A 25,796-nucleotide genomic window follows, 5' to 3' on the forward strand; every position below is an offset into this window, starting at 1 on the left:
GGAGTGACTTTTATCCCTGGAAGAGGGGAGGTCTAACAGAAGGGCTAGCACTTGGTCCTGAAAGAACCGAGTAAACCACAGACAAAACCCAGTGCAGTTCTTTGCTTTTTTGGCTTCTAAAGCAAAATACACCTTCTCTGCTTGTACCCAACTGGCCTCATGGTCCATAACCATTTGCAGATTTCCCATTCATTACAAAAAAAAGCCTTTCTCCACAAAAATGTTAGTTATGAATATGTTTAAGATCTTCACATTCTGAATCACTATTGATAGAGACCAATAGGTCAGACACTATTGCCTTTTTGCTGCCCTTGAATTTAAAGATTATTAACGTGAGTCTGTCTCGCTCCTTAAGTATACACTTGGAACCCGCTAACCCCATTAAAAACATTAGTCAACCGAACCCAAGGTTTCACTGAAGTAGTTACTAAATGATTTTCTTCTTGGTTTGTAGAATGATGTGCCTTGTAGGAACGTATCCATGGCATTTCTAAAGTGTGAACCTAACTAGAAAGCAAGTAGGGTGAGCATAGGAGCTACTATGGGTGGAGGGAGCATGGCCAGTGGGAGCTCTAGTGGTGGAGAGGTAGAGTATATTTTAGTGATTCCACAACTGGTAAGATGTTCTTTTAACAGTAGGGTCTTCAGGCCCTTCCTAAAATGTAAGATGGGGGAAGCCAGTCCTATCTACATTACAACCTTTTCCCCAAGACCGGATCTATAGCAGCATGATGCCTGTTTAGCCTCTGGATATTGTCCACCTCCCAGCCAAATAGAGTGGTGTTTTGGTTTTGACTGCTTTGAAGGTAATTCAAACTGTCTTAAATATATGCTCTCTCAGGGGTATCCAGAGCGGCTCTTTAAGCTGTTGGTAATACAGTACAATTTTCTTACATCTGTAATAAGGCATGCTGCAGTGCTTCAAGGCTTTCAGAGGGCCAAAGGAGGCATCTGGGACTTGCCTCCATCTATGTGGGACAAGTGCTTGGACATCTGTTCTAAAACTCTGGGCAGGAATTAACATTTTGACAGTGTGGAATTGCTCAAGTTGGTACCATGCTGCTTAGCTTTTCTTGGTGATGTGCATTTTGATTGTGAGGTCTGTGATGAATCCCAGAAACCCTGGCCTGGAACCCTTCTCATGTGGCCTTCCTGACTCCAACCCTGGGGGTGGTGTTCTGCAGGAGGATCACATGAGAGGGGAACTGGGTCAGAATAACTGGGAGAACCCCTTTAACAACTTTTCTAGAAACCCTAAAATCTTAATCTCCTATTGTAGAGTTGAAACCTGTGAAGAAAAGGGTAATCGAACATTGGCGACTTCAAGTCCCACAATGCCCTAAGTACGGGGACGAGGAAGAGGGATTCAGAGGTACTAAACTGCAAAGCGTTGTCTCGTGGTTCTTATGACCCACACCTGAGCTTGACTTTTGAATATATAAGGCCCTGTCAGGTGCTGGCCATTATAACAAGAAGGCAGAGAGGCAGAAGAAGTTGCAGGCCGTCGTTGCAGGAGTGGAAAACCGAAGACGCCGGAGCAGCTGCTGTATCTGAAGCAGGTGCTGGTTCTGAGAGGGTCTTTGTTTTTGCAGATCGAAAGTGCAGAGGTTGCGCAGCAGGAAGCGCTGTTTTGGAACTTTTTCCCTGTGGAGAGAGACTCTCCTGATTGCATGTCCTGTTCCGGTGGCCGGCGGCACTGGAGTACTTTAGGGGCGAGAATAGCACTTTTACCGACGCAAACTGCGGGAAAAGGACCAAAAGTAGTCCATCATGCAGAAGAAGCAGATTTGCATCCAGCAGTGGATCGAGCGGATGCATATACGGAATCTGGTGAGTATACTGTGGCTAGGCAATCCCGGAACGCTCCGTAGTCGACCACTTGCTATTTTTCCTTATGTTGAATACCGAACTAATGAGAGAATCTGATTTGCGTTAGAACAACATTGACAAAGGACAATAAAGGAAAGCTTACAATTACTATGATCCAAACCAAGAATATTGTCAAAGCTGAGCAAGCACAATATTGAACAAAAATAGAAAAACACATTACTTAAGTCAAGAAAGGGCAATATTGAAACAAGCTACTCAAAACCACCTATGCCAAAGTAAAAAGAGGGCAATACTAAAACAAGCTACTCAAAACCACCAATGCCAAAGTAAAAAGAGGACAATACTGAAACAAGTTAACCATAACCACCATTGCCAAAGCCAAGAGAGGGCAATACTGAAGTCAGCTAATTGTAACCATTATTGCCAGAGAAAAGAAGAGTCAATAGTTGGAGATATCAACAAGCATGGCCTAAGCCAAGGAGGGGCCAGTGTAACACAATCTTTCTCTGCAGTTGTTTGATATAGAGTTGGAAAACAAGAGCGGCAGGAGATGAGCTCTCCTAATAGAAAATATCCAGGAGAGGAGAATAATCTGCATTGCCTGTGTCAAATACAACAGTGGAACAAACCGCACTAATGTGTCTCGTGTTTTCTCAGAAGTTGTATATTTTGATGTTGTTGAAGGTCAAAGACTTTTCCAAAGGTTTGAAGTAAACCTCGACTTGTAGTAGTGTTGGGAGTGTTTGTCCTGGCAGGCGAGTATAACAGGATAGGGACCTTTTAGTGGTATTCCTTGCAGGTTAGTACACCAGGAAGAAATCATTGAAGTACTGCATTGTGGTTGAAAGTTATGAAGAAGTGGCAAGAACACTAACGTGTTTAATGAATTGTAATGGAATCATCCTGACAAAAACATTGTTGTTGATACAGAAGAGTTGTGAAAGTACATTTGTTTCCTTAAGAAGCAACTGTGTTGTTTATACTTAAAGAGATCAAGACTTTAATCTGATTGAACTTTTGCTAAAAGTCGAAGTGAACGACTTTTGGAGTAAGACTGACTTTATGATCAAAACTGGGTTACAAAAATGACCTTTATTTATTTGAAGATTTGATTGAAATTCCTGCCTTGAATCTGGGCAAGAGGATCCAACCCAGGTTACAAGGATACACAGTTATTAGGATTAAGTTGAATACGACTGTTATTTCTGTTGCATTTGAATTGCTATTTGAGTTTTATGTATGTATAAGTGTGAAGGACAGATTATTTTTATTAGAGTGTTTTCCTTAGTTATTTTGACAGGCAGGGAAATCCTGTTTATGGTAGGGATAGTGAGGTGTTTGTCACACCCTTATTAAGTTAATAAAAAGGCTACTTGTGAAAAACCAAGGTGTCTGCCTCACATTTCTGACCCCTCACAGATTTTGCATTGGATGAGAGCTCAGGCGTGAATCCATCAACCTTCATATCATTCACTCAGTTCTGACTATGCCTGTTGGCGCTTACTAGCAGAATTATATTTGGTCTTAGAAACACTTGTGTACAGGCACGTTATAAATTACTTAGATCATATCATTATATTTTTAGGCTGTGTCTAGGAGCCATAATGGTGTATCACCACATTCAGCAAATCCTGTTTCCATAAACTGGTTTAAATCATGATTGCCAGCCTACCCACTAGTCCATATAAAACGCAATTGAAATCTTCCCTGAATTTGCTGCTTTTCCCAACTCTCCCATGGACGAAGGAAGCACTTTGCAGTTTGGGAGCATGTACATTTGTTGGGCATGTTTTCCCACCATTTAGCACCCCTTCTATTAATGTGTGCCTTCCCTCTGGATTGTAAATTGTCTTACAAAGGTACCCTCCTAACTTCCACATTGTATGATCTGAAATGGCATTTATAACGCGCCTATACACAAGTGTTTCAAGGCGCGACAAGGCCAGGTAGGGGAAACAGAGGGAAGACAGACAGCGATCCTACTAGGCCAGGCGACATTGAGATCGCGCAAGTGCAAGGGGAAGGGGAAGGGGAAGGGGAAAGGGGACGGGCAGTGCAGTACATAGGATAACGGTAAAAGAAATAAAGACAATATTTAAAAGTGCAACCAGCTGGTAGCAAGTGCAAGGGTAAGAGCAGACATCAGGGGTCAAGTGTGAGTAGGGGCTGTAGGGATACAGAAACAGTCCCCAAGTGCAAGGGTTGCCATGGGGCAGTGCAGGTGTGCAACTGGCGGGGAGGGGACCTGGGCCCGAGATCAAAGGGTAGCCAGGAAACCAGACCAGATTCAGATTAAGCCAGAGATGGTTCTCTTCAAGTTTCAGAGAGGCAAGGAGGCTATTTCAGAGGGAGGCCCCAGCAGAAGAATGACATTGACCACCAGCTTGCTGCTTGGAGAAGCGAATGACCCTGAGGGAGTTGGAGGCAGATGAGCGAAGAGTTCGAGAGGGCAGATATTTAGGAAGACAGAGTTGAAGGTATTGAGGTCCCAGGCCCCAGAAGGCCTTGTGGACAATGCAGAGGGTTTTGAACTTAATCCTCGCCGCCACTAGGAGCCAGTGAAGAGATTTCAGTCCTGGAGAGATACGATCCCTGGGCTTGAGGCCAAGGACAAGTCTTGGAGTCCTGTTTTGGATGAGTTGCAGAGGGCAGAGAGTAGAGGCAGGCAGATTTAGAAAGAGGTTGTTGCAATAGTCCAGCCTAGAGAGAACCAGAGCTCTGGAGACAGTGAGTTTCTGGGGGAAGGAGCGGAAAGAAAGGATACCTCTGAGGAGGTGCAGCTGGTAGTGTGACTTTTTAGAGACATCAGAGATGTGAGGAGAGAAGGAAAGTGTGGAGTCGAAGATGGCCCTGAGGTTTTTAGCCTCACAGGTGCAGATCAGGCAGAGTATTAGGCAGAGTCACGAGTGAGCCGAGTGGACTCAGAAATCATGAGTCAGGCTTTTGGGAATTAAGGGCTTTTATTACTGTCAAGCTCAAGCCAAGATGTCCAGTATTTTCCAATCGAGGTTTCTGAATAAAATATTCAGGGATGGAACAACCAAGGCAGGCTTCCCTTGCGCGTCAAACAAGACTAGGTTAGAGTGTAACTTAAGTGTGGTGACACCGCCTATAGGGATCTTGGGGTATTGTTATCTTCAAGAGCTTTGGCGATCGTATTCCCATGGGGAAGTAGTCATAAAGAAACATAAATTAATGTCTAGTACAGAGATCAGTATGGTTGTCTTGCTTGTACTCCATCTTGGACTGCCCCGGTCTCTCCCAAGAAATGCGCAAGTCAGTAAAGAGAAGGCCAGTCTCTTAAAAGTTTCTCTGTTTTGCTCTCATTCAAGCATAGTGCAACATCAACTGAAGAACCATTATGTTTGGCTTCCAGTTTTAGAGCTTTTTCCAACATGTCCAGGCAGCTTTGAAATCTCTTTAATTACAAAGACTGTGCCCAAGGCTTCTGGGCTAGAGGTGACTTTGTTTGGGCCACTGTTCTCCATCCCGATCTCTGGGCTTTCTCCCAGGGGTCACCTTTACCTGGGAGTGTCTAACATATGCTCCATGCTCCTTTGTGATGCTGCACCAATTGGTTCATTTGCCCACCACAAGTACCTGCCCTGAACCAGTCGGTCTGATTGGAACCTGCCTAATAACTAGAGATTAGGGATGGGGAGAAACCGATCGCCATCCTCCTCAGGTGTGATGCATGTTTCTCCCTCTCTGTCACTATGCTTCTCCAGCTGAAAACTAGAGGTTGGTTTGGCCCAGCATGCCAACCTTCCCTTTAGGAGCTTCCTTCACAGATGGTAACCCTCTAACAAACAACATTCTCTTAGGTGGCACACTTCCTCTTCCAACTCAAAGTTGTGCTCCCAGCTTCCAACTTTCTTCCTTCTCAATATGCCTCTAGGGTGCCGCTTTCCAAACACTCCTCTCTAGCTCCTACTTGAGCACCCTACATCTGGAAACTTCCCTGGGTTCCCTTCATATGCCAATTCCCCTTCGCTAAAGGTGCATTCTAAGGCAACTTCCAGCACCCAAGTAGAAAGGGGTTGGTTTGGTTCTGGATTGGCTCATGTGGTATGGTCCAGTAAATCTGTGAGGTCTGAGCCTAAGTTTATTTTAGGGCCAGCTGACATTTTGGATTTCTAACTGTGGCTAACCGAGAAATGCCTCCACACCTTCCCCATCAAAGCTGTGGTGTGTTTTATTATTTCTTTACAGTGGCCCCTGGTTTGTTTGCCAGTGTCTACAACAGGTGTCGGTAATGTGGCAAATCTCAGGATGTCTTCCCTGCTTTCCTAGGGGGAGCCCCTTTCCATGAGGCCAGGGAGGTGAGGCCGCTACCCAAAAGTCCCCCCGCGGGCGGTAATTGCCGGTTGGATCTCCTGGAAGGGACTAATCCCCTCCCTTCCCTCCTTATGTGAAGCATGTTTATAAACAGGGACGAAGATCACAAAAAACCAAGTGGTCCAGACAAGGGGAGACCAGCCAACAAATACTGAGAATTAAAAAGAAAGAATAACTTGGTAAGCAGTCAGTCCCTCCCTGGAGGAACCACAAGTCCGAGGGACGTTCGGCTTGGAGTAGGGGAGAGAATGGTTTCCGGAACGTAAGAGTTACTGCTGAGACTTCCCTAGTCTGTGTGTTGACAGACGAGATAACCGGATAAGCGATGTTAGAGCAAGTCACCTGACCACCCGGTGGGCGTAGAGAAAGCCTCCAGGTGTTTAGCCTACTTGGCTGCAGAGCTGCCGCAGCGTGTGCAGGACCTGCGACCGCAGGGGAGCGAACAAAACAGCAGAGGAACACCATGCTCATACCCAAGAGCCAACAAGAATTCTAAAGGTACAACGAACGTTGGGGAGGGCACGGAAAGCCAGAGAAACAGGGTCCTGGGCCCGTATAAAAGCCGGAGAGGCCCTGGAAGCCCAGGAATAAGGGTCTGGAACCCACTATTCAGAGAGGATGCCACTGACTTTCTCCTTCATCACAGTGTCTGGCAGGTTAGTGAACTGTCCTGTTACACTAAGAAGGCCAAGGGAATAGCCATACCCCTGCATTGTGAATTCCTAGGAAGGCCAAGGGAAGAGCCATACCCCCTGGCATTGTGAATTGTGAAAGCCTGAGAAGGCCAAGGGAAGAACCATACCCCCTGTCATTGTGAATTGTGAAACCCTAAGAAGGTCAAGGGAAGAGCCATACCCCCTGGCATTGGGACTTGTGAAAGCCTCAGAAGGCCAAGAGAGGAGCCATACTCGCTGGCTTGTGAAAGCCTGAGAAAGATTAAGGGAAGAGGCATTGTGATTTGTGCAAGTCAAAAAGAAACCAGGGGAAGGGAGTCCATTCCGCTAGTGTTTGTAAACACTGCCATAGAACACCAAGAGAAGGAAGGCACTCTTGGTGACCAGGATTCAAGTTGGAACTTTTGCTTTATTTGGGAATAGAGACTTCTTATTTGCAAATCTGGAACTTTGTGTGCTACACTTGAAAAGAACTATAAAGTGTGGAAAGTAGTCTTTCTCAAGAAATAGTCCTGAGAAACTAATGGCATGGTTTTCCGTTATGCAGAAGACGGGACCAATCTTCTGTGTTAAGGAGACTCAGCAGACCCTTTTGTTTAGTTAGAAGTTTTAAGGAATGGAAATATGTTCTACACAGTACGATGGACATTTGATTTTGGACTTCCTGACACATACATAGTTTAAGTTGAGGCAGGGAAACCCTCTCTTAGGAATAGGACAAGATAGGGTTTTTCTTTGGTTTGGTTAAAAAATAAAATTGTATAGCTAAGACTATATCTCTCCTGTCTTTCTCCTGCTTCTAGATTAACTTATGTGATGAGTACACCGTGAAAATGCAGTACGGGTGTTCTAGGGATTCTTCTTTTCCTCCTCTGGGCCAAGCATCCATGACCACCTTCTTGCCCATTCCAAGACTCAAACCCATCATAAAACCACATCCCTTCTCTTGTAAAGTCTTTTCGGCAACTTATCCAGTGGAGCATTTCTTTTCCTCTCCTTTCCCATCTTCTCTTTTCCCTTCAACTTCCCTCTCATTTCCCATTTACTCCCCTCCTTTGTAGCTGGTAGCGCAGCATGGAGAGACGGCAAATGTACATATTGGATTAAAGTTGGAAGGTGGTGCTGTCTGGGTGGATTGGAGGCAGTATGAGTGGTTGGGTTCTGCCTGTAAGAGGTGATTGGGAATGCATGTATACATTATGGCAGGGTGCAGATAGAGTGGTGCTGTGCTTGTGAGAATTTTGGGGTGGATTAAGAGTAATGAAATGCCTGTGGATGGAGCATTGGAATGTATCTGTAGTGGTAAGTGGGTAAATGTCCCCCACACTGACAATTGGTAACAAAAAGGCACTGCGTTATTCGTCTGTTCTAATATTTTTGTTTCTTAGCATTGGGAAGAGATATTTAGCTCTTAATGAAGCATATAATTGGAGAAATAGAAGAAAATGTTGATAGTTTTCTTCACATAACTCACAGAATGTATATTTCCTTCCTTTCTTCATTTTTTTCAGAAAAACTTCAGAGGTATGATCCCAATGCAGAATTCTAAAAAGCAGCAGTCTAATCTCACTATCCTCTATCAAGGATAAGGATTGCTCTTACTCAAAGCTCAATTTCCTATTGAGTTATCTAGTCGCTATACCTGGAGATGGCACGGCTGCTAGTTTCATCATAAAACTGGTCCATGAATGCTCTTTTAATTGCTGCCATAATAATGTGCCATCAGTTTGCTGTAACTTTTCATAGCCCCAACAGTGACCCGTATCCAAATCTTTTGCCAGACTCTGTTTATATCTGAACCAGAGATTATTTTAGTCCTGTCGAGACAATAAGCATAGGTCAGCACTGGTCCATAATCTGCTCCAATAAAGTTAGGGGCCTTGGTTTAGCTCCATAAATAATTCCCTCCACCCCTAGTACAAGCAAAAGTGTATGTTTGATGTGCTCATTGGGCGGTTAATTAATGGTTGCTTAATTTTTGTTTTAAGTAGCTGAAGTTCACTTCCCTTCAGATGTATCAAATTATTATTCTCCCAAAAGTAAGCACCATAGAGTGCTGCAGATTGTGCCTTAGCACAATAAACTTCGAGTGCTTCAGTAACAGCTTTTCCCCTAAAGCGTTGGGAAAACATTTTAAGAACACCTGCATACCTAAATGAAGTTGGTTCACTTTATGGTTGGTCTGTCGCCCCTTGTCCTCAATACGTACATCTAAATCATAATAATTGACTCTTTCCAATGTAGAGTGTTAGGGAGAATTCTCTGTAAAGGCTAATTTCCCAAACCTAGTGAGTCCCCCAGCAGCTTTGCTGGATTTTTGGGGTTTAGATTATTCTCCTCCTAAGAGTGAGACTCTTTTACTCCCACTCTTAGACATGATTTGAGGTGTTCCTTTATCTTTCAATGTGTTTTATGGGCTATGGGGTCTTTTACTCCATAGGGTCTCATGTGTTTTTGATGCGGGTTACACAGCACCCTCCGTGCCGTAACCCAGGGGTGTCGTAGTGACCCCCCAGCATAGACTCCATACCCTGGGACTGACTACTGTCTCCCCGGGCATGTAAAGTCACCATTGGCTTTACTAGTCCCAAATTATGAACAGAAACCCGTACAAACCATCATATTGTGGACGTACTGGTCGGGGCAATTCGATTGCCCCGGGGTCTGTTGTTCGAGGGGGCACGTCTCCGTCCCCCCTGATCGAGTTTTGGCTGGTGGCAGTGGATACTACTTTTTATATTCGACCGCGAATATATCTCTATGGGATTTTCCCATTGTTCGAGGCTACCAACTTTAATTATTTAATTCTTATAGCCTCGAACATATCGCCGGTTTATAAGATTAATTCACCGGTTGGTATTTTTTGCCAGAACTCGATTCTAAAATGGCGTTTGTGTTCTCTTCTGTGACTCCAACCCAAGTCGAGCCCTTTGTTCCACTTTTTGGCGGGCTTCTCCACAGAAGCCTCCAAAAGTGGTGCCACTCTGTCTGGGTACCACAGGGGGTGTGGGAGGGGGTTTAGGCACCCTGGACTGAGTTAGCTTGGTAACTCAAGTCGCACTCTTGTGTGATTGGCCCAAGTGGTGAGCCGGCCGGCTCACCACTTAGCATGTTTGATTGACAGCTAGGCTGAGTGAATGGGGGTGTGCTGCATAAAAGCAGGGCTTTGGGGACTGGAACTTCAGAAGTCGCCACAGGACCTAAGAATCCGAGGAGGGAGAAGCTGAGCCGACCTGCAACAACGACACCACCGGTGGAGCCCTGCTGAACCGTCTCACCACTTTTCCCGATGACAGAGGAGATCTCCAGTCCGGAGAGTCTTCTACCTTTGACTGGTGGGGATAACCAGTTTTGCCTTCTTTTCACCTTCCTGGAGCATCCCGGCAACCGGAATACCACGGTTTACCACTACCGCGAAGAGAAGGGTAGTACCTTTTAACCGGAGAACTCCGCGGCTGGTTTCTTACCTGGCAGTGCAATGACCTTCATCTTTCCTCCACGGCGAGACCTCTTCTTCCTCTGGACGAAACACCGACTTGCACCTGCTGCCAGGAACAACTGCCCCCGCTGGAGCTTCCTTCACACTTAAGGTACTGTGTCCCGCCTGGCTTCCCTTGCGACAGATCGTTCGGGGTGACAGTAAAGCCACGACTTTCTAACCTGGGCTAGCCTGGGACAACCTAGCTAACTTTTCCTGACTTTAATTTCATCCTTTTTGGGCAAACTATCTACAAGACTCTTTGGGCATAACCCCACTGTGTGAACCTGGACCCCTTCTGCTTGTTCTCTCCAAGAGTGGGCCTTGCAATTGACTTCCTTGCTCTCCAGTAGAACTCTGCCTATCCTGCCTTACTGTGGTTCTTTGTAAAAGTATTGAAACTTGTGTGCTTCCTTAACTCTGCTTTTTTTCCCTCCCTTTCTTTACAACTTATTAGAGTGCCATCTTATGTTAAGCGCTCACCTCTGTCTGAAAATAAGTGGTGGTTCTCACTAAGACTTGTCTAATAAGTGAATAGGGTTGTATATATATCATAGTTACTGTGTGCTGAATTTACTTACCTCGTTTTTGCTAGTGTAAATCACAAGTGTGTTGTGTTTTTAAATAAATAATTATATACTTTTACACCAAAGCTCTGGTCAGTGTTTGCGTTACTGTGTCTCTGTACCTATTGTGTATACTCTGCATTCTGCCTAACTCTTCTTGAGGGAAGTCTGACTGCTCAGCCACAGCTACCAATTGAATCTGTGTGGTACAGACTGCTACTAAGTGGGTTTACTGCCAGTAGTCTTAAATCATTTGCAGTGGTCCCTAAGGGAACTGCACAGGTTTCTGCCTAGCATAGAGTCTCTTAAATGTAACTTTATAGCATTCATCTGCTTTTTAGCCCAGATTGAATATTTTCTGAAATATTAATTTGAAGTCCCACCAGTGTTAAACATGGTTAAAGTGTGTTTTTCACTTTTTGGGATCTTACTAATAAGTACTGCTTTGTCAGCAAAAAGCAGAATGTCAATTGGGCCATCTCCAAGATATGGAGCTTTCATGCTTGAGGAGCTCACAATATTTGTCAACTTATTAATATACTGAGAAAATGCAGCACTGTCTAACACCTCTAGTGACATGGATGGTCGATGTAGTTTCACTCCCTATATACTATGGCATGCTTTTCATGGTAACCTTCTCTTGTTTCTAGGGTTGTCTTAGCACCGCACAGGTTATCTTGAAATGAATTCTATAGTGGCGTTAGTCTTGGTATATAGTATGCAAGGCGTGAATGATTTTCTTCAGGAGGAATTTAATTGGCACAGTTTCCACTATGAACAAGGAAGGGGAGCAGTAATACATTTTATTCAAGGGAGCTTTAGTTACAGCGTAGCTGGGCAAGATCTGTAGTATAAGTGTAGATGGATTTAACATTTCTCAAGAAGCTGGTTTAGTCTTGATGTGTGTATGTCCATTGTGAGGAGCCAGGAATGAGACGCAGACACAGAGAGCTCATAGTGTTGGCTATAAACTTTTATTCAAAATAAAAGCGGTTGGAAAATGCCTTGCTGTCCGTATTCTAGGAGGCGTTTCCCTACCTCAACCAAAACTAAGGGTCTGTCTGTTGTCAAGATGTCCAAAGCAAAAAATGTTCTGTGTCCGTGTGAAAAGGAGAATGTCTTTGGCCTTGAAAGTGCACAATTATTCAAAAAGGAAAAACGTAACTTCAACACAAAGGTTCCCAGTGGATACAGTTCACAGTTCCAGGGGATTTCTCCCTTCCCCAGGTTTTCTCTTCACAATACTTTAAACTACTAAGGGAGTGAGTCTTCCTTGAAATTCTTTGTTTAACAAAAAAACAACTTGTATATTGAACAACGTGTCTGTTAGTCTCAATTTCATAGGATGCCTGGTGTACTCTCCTGCCAGGTTTCTTCTCCTCTTTAATGTAACATTTTCTCACAGTCTTGGCTTTGCCTGCCGTCTCTTCCTACCAGGACTTCCTCATGTAAGTCACTTTACACTCTTGCCAACTTGACTTTGCCTCATATAGTCTCCGGCTTGGGCTTTCTCATGTGCTTCACTTAATTTATGTGCAAACTTAACTTGACTCACACACTTTTAAATGTCTGTGCCCGATATACTCTCCTGCCAGGACTTTACACATTTGCAAACTGTTATATTTCTCGCATTTATTCTATTAGTGTGTTTCTGATAATATCAGGTTTTATATTCCCTCTCATTTATTCTAGTTTCCTTTACCTTTCTTTGGCAGTGCTGCAGAAATGCTCTGGTGTGCCAGTTCTCCACTGCAGGACTCTCCTGCTTCTTGTGGCTTTCTGCGGTTCCTCTTTGGTAAACGGTAAGCAGCATGGTGTCCCGTCTCCACCTTGCAGGTTTGCCGGCTTCGTCCGGCAGCTTCCACATCTGCTTGCCTCCTGAGTCTCTGTCCGTCTTTGGGCGCGTTGATGCTGCTCCCAGCTTTCCGTGGCCATGAGGAAGTCTCTTCTCTCCTTCCTCCTGCGGTCTCCACACAGCGAACCAGCTCTCTCAATCCTCTGTCTTCTCCCTGAACCGGCTGGCTTCACAGACTTCTTGGCTCAGCGGTCAATCGGTCAACACTGAGAGGGCAAAACTTCCCCCATCAGCGTGTCTCCCCTGTCAGCTGGTTAGAGTTTGAAAATGTTCCGTCATCTATTATGCGCTCTCAACCACTAGAGCACATCTTGTGCTTCTCGCCTTTGCTGGTTCTCATTACTCCATTCAGCTTTCTTGTTGCAGTACTTTCACCTGCATGGAAATGGCAGTCAGTTCTTGGTAATGTGAGAAACCAGAAGGTGTCTCATCCACTAGTCCCTGGGGATCTTTCTCTCTCTCAGGTGGCCAGGGACAGCCATTGCCTTTGGATCCACACCCTGGGGGTGGACCAGTGCGGGTGGATCACCTGGGTGAGGGTTCCTCAGGAAGTGGGGGTGAGGCGGCCATTGGTGAGGCACGGTATTCCCCCCCCTTTCCGTACCCATGCCCTATCCTATTTTATAGGATCCTCCAACATCCCAACTCCCCCCATTACCCTTTCTACACAAACACTGGGCCGAGCAAGAGGGTACTGAGAGTAAAGAGACTAACCCTTAAATGTCAAATGGCTTGTGTCCTCCAACGTATTCCACATCTTTGACATGTAATGTCCACAGCTGTGCTGCTTCGGAAATTTTTTCAGGAGAGGGCATCCTGCATCAGTTGCGTTGGGTCGATGTCCCTCGAAGGCCTCCGTCGAGGGTGACGTCACCGGATGTTGTAAATAGGGACGCACAGCGCCCGTTGACTCAGTTCAGTTTTTTCCGCAAATGTGTTTGCTTCAAGAACTCGGCGCCCCTCGTGTGATCTTCTTGGAAGAAAATGTCTTCATCTTCTACCCCTCTGACTCCCACGGTCCAGGTTTATGACTTGCCGGGACTGTAAATCCAAAATGTCGATTACGGACCCGCACTGCATCTGCTTGTGGTGTCTGGGCGAAAGTCATGATACCGACGACTGCTCGAAGTGCCAGTCGTTGACTGCCAAGGCCTTGCTGGAGCGTAAGGGGAAGTTGCAGGTAGGTCGGGTTTCTAAACCTAGAAAATCCCAAAAAGCTATGGGTATTTCCACTGACAGGTCGAGGGGTGACTCTCCTCGTCAGAAGGAGTCCCGGGGATCTCTATCCCGGAGTGGTTCCCGCCACTCGTCCTCGTCTCAGCACTCCTGGAAGCGGTGTAACCGGTCGCCTTCCCCATCCTCGTCGGATGATGGCTCAGCGAGGAAAGTGGCTTGTCCCACTAAATCCTTGACTCCTGAGGAATGGGAGGCCTTCAAGGAGCAAATGCTGGCGATTTTTCAATCCCAGGGCACAGTTCCTTCAGCGCCTTCGAAAGAAGGTGGCAGGGAACAGTATCGGTCTAATGCTCGCACGCCTTCAGGCCTGGGCACTCGGTGCAATAAACATCGGGAACTGCCAAGGTCCCGTTCGGACAAGGCTCCGGTAGATCGCCAGAGACGTGCCAGATCCAGGTCTCGGTCTTCATCCCCAGTGAAACCACTGAGGTCGGAGCTGTGTCTGTCGAGTGCGACTGTCGAGGCTTTGCCTTCGATCCAACCCTCAGAGCCTTCGGCGCCATTGTCAATGCCGAAACCATCGGCGCCCTCGACGCCTTTGGGGCAGCTTGGCTGGAATTTGACGGTGGAGGCCCCTGGTAATGTGGATCCTCCGAGAAAGGCTTTATCCAAGACTGTGAGGCCTGTTGTGGACTCCAGGGCCGCTCCTGTCCCTAGGAAAGGAGTTCTTTCATTCTCTGCATAATATTTATGAGGAATGCGGAGAAGTCGGATTTGTAGTTTAAGCCTGTTGAACCTCATGAGGCTCCTGACTTGGTTTTTCTGGTGACAGTCAGGTGGATGAGCTGCGTCAGTCGTTGCATGATGCCAGTGGCCTTGACACATCTCCTGAGGTGGAGTTTGATAGGTCACAGCCTCGGGCTCATGCTGAATCCTCCTATAGGAGGTTGATGTCTAAGGGTTACTGATTATCTCGGGTGGTCTGGTCCTCCGGTTGCATTTGATCAGGATGACCTGACTGATATTTTGGATCAGGGTCCGTCCACTGACCCCCAGTGTTGCCTTTTTATTTGGCATTGCAAAAAGAGTGGTGGCTTCTTGGCAGTCCCCGGAGACTCTTCCGGTGGTCAAGAAGTCGTTGATTAAGAAATACCACCCATCCACTCACCCCACTCCCGAGAGTTTGGTGGTTCAGGCGGCTATGGCCACCTCGAGGCAGGCGGCGTACCCTACCATCCCTCCTGATAGGGACGACAAGCGCTTCGACGGTTGGGCACGCAAGGCATTTTCTGCTGAGAGTATGGCACTGAAGTCTACCAACTCCACTTGTGCCATGGCAAGATTTTCACACACTCTGTGGAATTTCTCTCTAGCGGCTGAGCATATTCCCGGGGGGGAAGAAAGGGATGGGTTCCTTGCCCATGTGCAGGATGGTAAGGATGCCATCTGTGAATCTCTTCAGTCTGGGTTTGACACGGACGATAGTGTTAGCCGGTCCATGGCTGCGAACACTGTGATGGGCAGGTTTGCGTGGTTGCGGAATTCTGGTTTTGCTCTGTTGTACAAGCCCATCTTCTGAACATGTCCTTTGATGGCTCTCATTTGTTTGGCAGCAAGGCTGACGAGAACCTTGAGAGGTTGCAGACCTCCAAAGCTGCTGCTAAATCTTTGGGTGCAGCTGTGCGTCAACCTCTGCCTTTTTGTCCTACGGGACAACAGTGGAGGGGGAGATCCTTTCGTTGCTACTCCTTTTGTGGTAGAACGAGAGCAGCCGCTAATCAAAGGGGTCAACGTAAAGGTACCAGTGGTGGTCTAGGTGCTAGAGGTGCCAAAGCCGCTCAGGCAGCTGCCTCTTTGCCTTCAGGCGCTGCCGCTCCAAAACAGCTATGTGGCCATGTTCCATTGGTCGCTGGTTGGGGCAGACTGTGTCAGCATCTCAAAGAATTAAGAGCTATTACTTCGAATGCGTGGGTTCTGGATATAATAGCCCATAGCTACTGCCTTCCCTTCTTAAAGCGGCCTCACGACAATCCACTGGGGAATCTCTCTTTGAAGCTCCCGGATCCCCTCCTTGTGCAGGAAATCTTGACCCTGAAAGGCGCTAGTGAACTGGTGCCTATGGCGGAGAGGAACAAGGGATGGTATTCCCCATATTTTTTTATTCCAAAGAAAGACTGGGGACTGAGACCTATCTTGGACTTGCATTGGTTGAACAAGCTCTCCAGGAAGGACAGGTTCAAGATAGTTAATCTTTCTCAGGTCCTTCAGGCCCTTCGACTTCAGGATTGGTTGGCGTCTCTGGACCTACAGGATGCTTATTTTCATATGCCGATTCATCTCAAGCACAGAAAGTACCTGAGGTTTGCAGCTGGCAACTCGCACTTTCAGTTTCGGGTCCTGCCATTCGGATTGATCTCCGCCCGAGGGTCTTCACCAAGCTAATGGTGGTGGTGGCAGTGTATCTCAGGAGAGGGGGCTTCACGTCTACCCCTACCTGGATGACTGGCTGATCCGAGCGCGCTCTCCCAAACAAGCCTTGGATCATCTCAGCCTCACCTGCCGCTCCCTTCATAAACTGGGCTTCTCCCTAAATTTCAAGAAGTCGCATCAGACACCTTGCCAACAGCTCCAGTACATCGGGGTTGTGTTGGACACGTCCTTGGCGAAGTGCTCGCCTCCCAAGGTGAGCGCTCATCACATTGTACAGATGGTCAACAAATTTCAACATGCCAGAGTCTTCCGGCTTTTGAATTCTTAAGGTTGCTCGGCCCCATGGCATCCTGCATTTTTCTGGTGCCACAGGCCAGACTGAGGATGAGATCCCTTCAATGGGTTCTCAAGATGGAGTGGTCGCAATTCTCAGGCAAGATGTCAGATCCCGTTCAGATTCCTCCCTCGGTCTCACAGGATCTTCTGTGGTGGGTCTGCGAAGAGAATCCGATGAAGGGAGAGCCGGTTTGGCAACCATGGCCGGAGGTGACGGTGGTGACAATCTGATGAAGGGGGAGCCAGTTTGGCAAGCATTGCCGAAAGTGACTATGGTGACGGACGCTTCCCTCACAGGATGGGGAGCTCATGCCAACGAGCTGACCGCCAGTGGTCGTTGGTCTTAGTCGGAGTCCAAACTCCACATAAACCTTTTGGAGCTGAGGGCCATCAGGCTGGCCCTGAAGGCTTTTCTGCCGTCTGCACGAGGGCAGTGTCCTGATCATGACGGACAATACAGTGGCCATGCATTACCTCAACAAAAAAGGGGGGTGTAGGGTCACTCATGCTGTGCAGAGAGTCGATAAAGCTCTGGTTCTGGGTGATACAGCAAGGAGCCTCACTCTCGGCAGTTCATCTAGCCGGAGAGGAGAATGCGACGGTGGACGCTCTGAGCAGGTAGAGCGTGGTCTCCCACGAATGGGAGTTGGCTCAGGAAGTCATTCAAGAGATCTTCACCCTTTGTGGAACCCCTCAAATGGATCTGTTTGTGACCAGTGCCAACCGGAAGTGCGAGAGATTTTGCTCAAGGGAATTTCCTCCGAGAGGAGCCTTGGGGGATGCATTTGTCGTGGATTGGTCATTCCCACTTCTGTACGCATTTCCTCCGTTCCCCATCATTCCTCAGGTGCTAAGGAGGTTGAGGAGGTTCAGAACCCACATGATCCTCATTGCTCTGGATTGGGCCAGGAGAGCGTGGTACCCGGACCTTCTAGAAATGTCCATATGCCCTCCATGCCGTCTTCCCCACAAAGAGGATTTTCTCTAGCGAGAGGGGGGTCGGGTTCTCCATCCAGAGGTCAAGCCACTCAACCTTCACGCTTGGTTTTTGAAAGGTTGAGATATAAGTATTGGGACCTCCCGGATGACGTGATGGAGGTACTGATTTCGGCCAGGCGACTGTCAACCAAATCCCTGTGCGTTGGCGTAAATTTTGCGACTGGTTCAGAGGAAACCATGTCAATCCTTTTCCCTTCCCATGGTTCTTTCTTTCTTTGGCCAACCGGTGTCCTCAAGTGAGTACTGTTAAAGGTTACCTGGCAGCGCAGTCCATTTTCAAGCGATCGTCTGAAGGATGTTCTAATTTATTTTAAGATTCCTTTGATTTCCCAATTCCTAAAAGGACCCACAAATGTGTTCTCGGCGTCCCCATTTCAGGTGCCAGTTTGTGATCTGAATTTGGTCTTGAAATTCTTGATGGGTGCTGCATTTGAACCGCTGCATTCTTGTCCTTTGAGACTGTTGTCTTTCAAGACGGTTTTCTTGGTTGCAGTTACATCTGCTCACAGAGTGATTGAATTGCAGTCACTTCATCTGAGCCACCCTTTAGTGTGTTCCATAAGGATAGGGTTGTACTGAGGGTACGTCCGTCCTTCCTACTTAAAGTAGTGTCTTGAGTTTCATCTGAGCCAGAAAGTGGCTGCTTTCTAGCCTCCTCCCCCCCTCATCCTGGTAAGGAAGAGGAGAGACTTCATAGGTTGGACTCTAGGAGCCCTTTGAGCTTTTATATCTCTAGGATGTCCAGGGTCAGAGTGGACAACCAGCTTTTTGTGGGATACACTGAACACCGATTGGGCCAGGCTGTTACTAAACAGATCTTGTCCAGGTGGATTATCCTCACCATTCTCCAGCATGGGGTCTGGCATGGATTCACATGCTCATGAATATTCCCCGTCGTCAGGCTGGGAATCCTCGGTAAAGAAAAAATCAGTACCAGTTTCGTTTCTGATCTGTCTTTCTTAGTAGTAACCAATCACTGATCTCTGGGTCATACTGCCCCCAGCCAATGACTGCCCTCTCCCTAAGCCCCTCCCCTGGCAGCCATCCTCCGATTTTTACCGCACGTTCAAGTGTTGGGAGTCCTCGTGCTTTAGCTCTCGAGCTTTTACTGCGATTTCACGCTTTTTCAGGAAAGTTTCTCATTTTTTCGGTTTAATCGAGCCTCAAGCTCCACCGTTTCCACTTCCGATAACGGGGACCCATTTCGGAATTCTTCTACGCCCCTCAAGGGTGAAGTTTTCGTCGAGTTAGGCTTCTCGGAGGTTCCAGAAGATCTGAGGCCTACCTCGATGGACATGGCCCAGGATAAAGGAAGCTTGACTCCCGGATCCAAGCTGTTCAGGAGCTGCCCGGGATGCGAATTGCAAAATGTTTTCAAGGAGGACGAGCATTCGAGATGTCTCTACTGCTTTCATGAGGACAAAACGCACGTGGAGAAGCACTGTGCGTTCTGCAAGAACCTGTCGGAACTGACCAAGCAAGATCGTCATTCCCGCCTGGCTGGAGAAGGGCACAGCAGGTGAGAAGGCGAAGAACAAGTCTGAGCGGTCTTCTAAGTCCTGTGAGGGCGCCCCGGCGACGGGGGCCCAGCAGAAGGCCAAGCACCACGAGTCCACGAGCACTGGGAGCGCCGAAAGGTCGGGCTCTTCGGCTGCCAAGCAGGGTGCGACTTCCCCTGCACGATCAACCACGAGCCAGCGCTCTGGTTCGGGGAAGAGGAAGTCTGAGAACCCAGGTAAGCTTCTGGAGAGGCCCCGGTCGATCTCGAAGGGAGCCGAGGGGGAGCGAGGCGATGACCCTCCCCCAAAGCGAAGGCCCAGGATGCACCTAAGGTGGTGAGGGCCCTGATCCACCCGGCAAATGCCTCTATCGAGGTTGTCGCAGCGGCCCTGGCGAAGCCGGCAGAGACTACGCCAGTGGAGGCAGCTTCGGAGCCCAGTGTTTCCCTGCCATCGCGGAGGGAATCCTCTTTCCAGCCCATCGTTAAGACCCCCGTGAATACCCCGGTGGAAAAAGAGGGGGGGGGGCGGTGGCCATTACGGACTCGGATTCAGCCTCCGAGGAGGATCTGGTGGAAACCGTGAAAGGCCTCAACGAGAGGTTCGAGAAGGTTCGATCCCAGGGGAAGGTTCCTGCTGATGTGATCACAGATAGCGACAATGGCGACGAGGGCCCAGTGGAGCAGCCATCCCGCCCTTTGCAGCCATTGCCCGAGCCCCAGGATAGCTCAGCGGCCATTTTGTTGGCGATCCAATCCTTATGTACTGAGAATAGGACGAGGTTACCACGGACCCCGAAGGAGGATCCAGAACCAGGACCGTCGGGAAGCCCTCCGAACAAGCGGAGGAGAGTTCACCCCGCACCGCCCTTTGTGCCCATGAGGCCTGTGGACCCATCATCCCCCTCGCCGGACCCTCGGGATGATACGGCGACGGATACAGCGACGGGGACGGACGACGATGATACAACGGACATTCCTTCATCATCACCCCCCCCCCCCCTCGGGCCTCTCCGCCTGGTGAAATTGGCTCTTTCCACGCCATTATAGCCAGGGCATCCGAGCTCTTCCTGCTCTGCCCTGAGGAACAGAAAAAGGAAGGCTTTCTTTACCAACGACGGGAGGCCAAGAGAAAGACGGTCCTCACGGTACCCTTACTCGATGACATCTGGGACGAGGGGCTGGCTATCCTGAAGAACCCTTCCACGACACCCGCCAAAAGGGACAGGTACGAGAAGAAGTACCGGGTCCCCGATGCCGCCCTCTTGTGCCTCAGGGCCCAGCCTACGCCGGACTCGGTTATCTCGGCAGCGGCCAAGAAGAAAGCAGCGGGTGCGGCGGCTACAACTTCCACTTCCCCGCCTGACAGCGAGGGCAAGAAGTTGGACTCCATGGGACGACGAGTCATCTCGTCGGCGGCGATGACGATTAAGGCCCGTTAGCTTTGGTTCAAGATAGCTCCCCTGCTAGACTTCCTACCGGACGACAAGAGGGCGGAGGCCCTAGAGATTCTGCAGGAAGGTGAAGTGGCGTCGGATCACGCCATAACGGTGGCAACGGACATTGCCGATACCGGATTTCGCCAGCTGGGCAACAGGGTTTGCCTTCGACAACGAGGATGGCTCAAGGCGACGGACTTTCGCCAGGACGTCCAGACCAGAGTGTTGGACATGCCGTTCGACGGCAACAACCTGTTTGGGGAGACGGTGGATGAGTCCCTCCAGGCCATCAAGACCGACAGAGACAGCCCGAGCCCTAGGAGTCCTTCAGCAACGGCGGCCCTTTTGGAGCTCCGGAGGCAGACGGGGAGCCTCCAAGGGATCCATCGGTGGCTCTTCTACGTACCGCCAGGGGGCCCGCTCCTCGTCCCAGGATGCCTACAGAGGCCGCGGCAAGCAAGGAGGGTCTCGCCGTCGTCAAGGAGGCCAAGGCGGCAAGGCCACTTCCAAGCAGGACTGAACCGGCCGTAGCGTCGGGCCCCCACCGAAGCACCCCGGTGGGAGGCCGGCTGACGAAGTTCATCAGCGTGTGGGAGTCCATCTCCACCGACCGTTGAGTGCTGGACACCCTGGCCCGCGGACACTTACTAGAATTCCAAAAGAAGTGTCCTCGCATTCCTCCCGTGGCCAGGAAGGAGAATCACATCCATCAACTGCTGTTGGAGGTAAGGGTGATGCTCAAGAAAGGTGCCATCGAGCTTGTCCCCAAGAGGCTCCGGGGCTCCGGAGTATACTCAAGGTACTTCCTCGTCAGAAAGAAGACGGGCGGTTGGCGCCCCATCCTGGGCCTGCGTCGGTTAAACAAGTACATCAAGGCACAGAAATTCAGGATGGTCACCCTCCAGCACGTGCTGGGACAGCTGGAGGAGGGCGACTTCCTATCGTCGTTGGACCTGGAGGATGCTTACTTCCACATTCCCATTCTAAAAGCACACAGAGTTCCTCAGATTCATAGTCTAGGGGCGTCACTACCAATTCAGAGCCCTGCCGTTCGGATTAAAGTCGACACCCAGGATGTTCAAGTGCCTCTCACCAGTGGCGGCACGGCTGTGCCTGCAGGGGATCCACGTCTACCCCACCTGGACGACTGGCTAATCCGTGCAAGGTCAAGAGAACTCGTCTGCCTGCTCACGGAACTGGGATTCGCCATCAACTACCCCAAATCCAACCTGGTTCTATCGCAGGTGGCACCGTTTCTGGGAGCGGAGCTCGATACAGTGGAGCGATTGGCATCTCCGTCGAAAGCAAGGACGAAGGCCATTTTGGGCAAGGTGCAGCGCCTGTTAGCCACGGATGTGGCCAGGGTGAGGTCCATCAAGTCCCTCCTCGGGATGATGTCCTCATGCATCTACCTTGTGCCCCTTTGCAGACTTCGGATGCGTCCGCTACAAGAGTTCGTCGCCCGCTGGATTCAAGCAGCGGGCAGCTTCGAAGACAGGATCCCGCTCGACGAGGAGTTCCGTCGGGCGATTCTATGGTGGGGTACCCGTGCGCACCTCACGGCAGGCACAGAGTTTCAGACCCCGGCGTATCAGGAGACGGTGACGACGGCCGCCTCCCTGGAGGGATGGGGGGGCCACACCAGAGATCTCCATGCAAGAGGCCTCTGGCTCCCAGAGGAGAGGTCTCTCCACATCAACATCCTGGAGCTACGAGCAGTGTTTATGGGCGATCAAATCGTTCCTTCCGTCCCTCAAGGACAAAGTGGTGTGGATCTTCACCGACAACACCACCACGATGTTCTACATCTGGAAGCAGGGAGGCACCAGATCCCCAGCCCTATCCAAGGAGGCCCAGGATCTGTGGCACTGGGCCGTCACCCAGGGGATGTTTCTGGTTCCCTTCCACCTGGCAGGAATAAAAAACACCATCGCCGACTCACTCAGCAGGGAGCTGCGCTCGTGCCACGAGTGGGAACTACGCCAGGACCTGGTGGATCGGCACTTTCAACGATGGGGCAAACCCCAGATCGACCTGTTTGCGACGGCGACGTACTCCAAGTGCCAGAGGTTCGCCAGCAGGTTCACACAGCTGAGGAGCATGGGCGATGCTTTCTCATTCCCTTGGGACGGCCTGTTCCTGTACGCGTTCCCTCCGTTGCCGTTGCTGCTCCGTCTCATCAACCAGCTCAAGAGGCCCAGGTGCCGGATGATCTTCGTCGCACCGGCGTGGCCGAGACAGATCTGGTTCCCGGACCTTCTGGACTTGTCAGCGTCCCCACCTATCAAGCTGGCGACGGACACGGATCTTCTCTCCAGAGAAGGATGTGCCATTCTTCATCACGACCCGGAGTTGCTGAACTTGCAGGCTTGGCTCCTGCGGCACTAGAGTTTGGAGGATACGATATCCTGGCTGACTGCAGAGAGGTTCTTGCAAAAGCCAGGGCGTCCTCAACTCTCAAGTGCTATGGACATAAGTGGAAGAGGTCCTCTGTCTGGTGCTGTGCACAGAAGATTAACGCTCTGCGGGTTACGGCCCCTCAAGTATTGCCGTACCTAATGTCGCTGGCAAAAGCTGGACTGGCTCACGCCTCCATCAAGATACATCTGGCTGCCATCTCCCGATACACCAGAACTACAGGACGGGCGTCCTTGTGGTCTCATCGCTTGGTGAAGGACTTTATGAAGGGACTTTTCCGATCGTTCCCGCCGGTGAAGGCCCCTGCCCCGTCGTGGGAGCTCAACGTGGTGCTGACCAGGTTCATGGGGGCCCCATTCGAGCCTATGCATTCGGCGCCGTTGAAGTTCCTGTCGTGGAAGACAGCATTTCTCGTGGCCATCACCTCCGCACGACAAGTGGGAGAGATCCAGGCCCTATCTTGCAACCTCCATACTTGACCTTTCACGACACGAGGGTGGTGCTGAGGACGCACCCCTCCTTTATGCCCAAGGTGCCGTCGGACTTCCACCTCAACGAGCTCTTGGTGTTGCCAGTTTTCTTCCCGTCGCCTTTGTCGCAGGCCGAGGGGACTCTGCACTCGCTGGACGTAGCTAGAGCGTTGAAGTTCTACGTGGACCGCACAAAGAGTTTTTGGAAGACATCACAGCTGTTTGTGAACTTTGGACCTGTGAATCAAGGGAAGGCTCTCTCTCGAAGGCTTCCATTTCCAGATGGCTCTCCGGCTGCATCATGCACTGTCGCCGGTTGGCAAAACGACCGCTGCCCGGCCCTCGGAGAGCCCATTCGACCAGAGCGATCGCTGCTACCACGGCGTTCCTGTCTGGTGTGCCCCTGCTGGACATCTGCAGGGGTGCTACGTGGAGGTCGACGCACACCTTCACAAGATTGTACTGCGTCGATCGGGACTCCAGGGAGTCCAGGGTCGGCCAAGCAGTGCTGCGCAACCTGTTCGCTTCAGGTGAGCCTGGTGAGGAGGGTAAGAGGTGCTTAATGTTGAGTTGTTCTATTGCTTAATGTTGAGCCTGTTGCCACCTCCCGTGGTTGTGCATGTGTATACTGCTATGTATTCTTATATTCATGCGCATGAGAATCCATGCCAGACCCCATGCTGGAGAAGGAACAAGTTACTTACCTGTAACTGTTGTTCTCCAGCATGGGTCTGGCATGGATTCACATGCGAACCCTCCCTCCTTCCCCTCTGTGGCTCTTCACTTGGTCATACTGCCACTTTATGTGCTAACAAATCTGAGGATGGCAGCCAGGTGAGGGGCTTAGGGAGAGGGCAGTCATTGGCTGGGGGCAGTATGACCCTGAGATCAGTGATTGGTTACTACTAAGAAAGACAGATCAGAAACGAAACTGATACTGATTTTTTCTTTACCGAGGATTCCCAGCCTGATGATGGGGAATATTCATGAGCATGTGAATCCATGCCAGACCCATGCTGGAGAACAACAGTTACAGGTAAGTAACTTGTTCCTTACTGAATGTTACAGATTGGCGGGCAACGACCCTCCGGAAGGGTTGAGAGCTCACTCCACTAGGGGCCTGGCTACATCCACAGCCCTGCAGCGTGGAGTTCCTATTAAGAATATTTGTGACGCAGCAACATGGTCTTCCATCCACACCTTTGTCAAGCATTACTCTCTGGATACGCTCCATGGTCAGGATATGGCCTTTGCTAAAGCAGTGCTTTATTCTGCCATCTGCTTGGGTATTCTAAATTCTTCTCCCTCCTCCATTCACTGATACTGCTTTGGGAGTCTGTCAAAGATGTGGAATACGTTAGAGGACACAGTCCGTTCAAAGAACAAGTTACTTGCCAACTGGTAACGTTCTTTTGACTGGATGTTCCCCCAATGTATTCCTCTTCGCCCTCGCAGCCGACCCCTCTGAAGAATTTCCTATGCTATTGCAGCTTGCGTTCCCGCAAGGTTATGTGCAGTCAAGCAGTCCATGTGTAGGAGCATGTTACACGTTATGGAGGAAAAAACTTAAACTGAGGCTACGGGCGCTGTGCGTCCTATTTATAACATCCGCTGACGTCCCCCTCGATGGAGGCCTTTGAGGGACATCGACCCGACGCCACTGACGCAGTACGCTCTCTGCCGAAAATAAAATTCCGAAGCAGCACAGCTGTGGGCAACACATGTCAAAGATGTGGAATATGTTGGAGGAACATCCAGTCGAAAGAACGTTACTAGTTGGTAAGTTACTTGTTCATCTCATTGGACATGTACAGCTAATTGGGTCAGGTAAAGTGAGGCATTTGACTTTAATCACATACATATGATACCCATTAGCTCTCCCCACATGGATGAAAGGTGGAACATAGAGATACACTCTGAGCAAGGTGGAACATGAGAAGGAGCAGAACTTTTGTGGCAAAGGCAAACCTGTTGGAGCAGAACGACCGATCGAGGGACTAGAGAAAAGGGTAAGGAAACCGTGAAGGAGGCTCAGAGAAAACCAAATCGCAGACAAGAAGATATGATATGATATGATATGATATGGCATTTGTAACGCGCCTATACACAAGTGTTTCAAGGCGTGATGAGGCAGGGAGGGGGAACAAGGAGAAGACAGACAACGATCCTACTAGGCCAGGTGTCATTTAGATCGCACAAGTGCAGGAAGAAACCTGCTTTGTGTTTCAAGGACTCCAGCAACCCTCCCCCATGAATGACAGACTTGGGGAGGCGAGGCCAAGCCTGTGG

The 25,796-nt window shown here is 49.4% G+C and overlaps 1 protein-coding gene across 3 annotated transcripts in view; it reads left to right on the forward strand.

Annotated features, from left to right (window-relative positions):
* Positions 1 to 25,796, forward strand: part of SLC35A5 (solute carrier family 35 member A5) — a 540,034-nt gene that overhangs the window by 363,134 nt on the left and 151,104 nt on the right. The window contains exon 7 of one of the 3 annotated variants that reach the window (XM_069636486.1): positions 12,602 to 12,688. The exons of the other annotated variants lie outside the window; for them this stretch is intronic. Coding sequence (XP_069492587.1) covers positions 12,602 to 12,685 — 84 coding nt within the window. The 3' untranslated portion in view covers positions 12,686 to 12,688. The remainder of the gene's footprint in view (positions 1 to 12,601; positions 12,689 to 25,796) is intronic. 3 annotated transcript variants of the gene reach the window in all.

Source organism: Ambystoma mexicanum, chromosome 7p, assembly GCF_040938575.1.
Source record: "Ambystoma mexicanum isolate Mex_15411 chromosome 7p, UKY_AmexF1_1, whole genome shotgun sequence".
Classification (NCBI taxonomy): Eukaryota; Metazoa; Chordata; class Amphibia; order Caudata; family Ambystomatidae; genus Ambystoma; species Ambystoma mexicanum.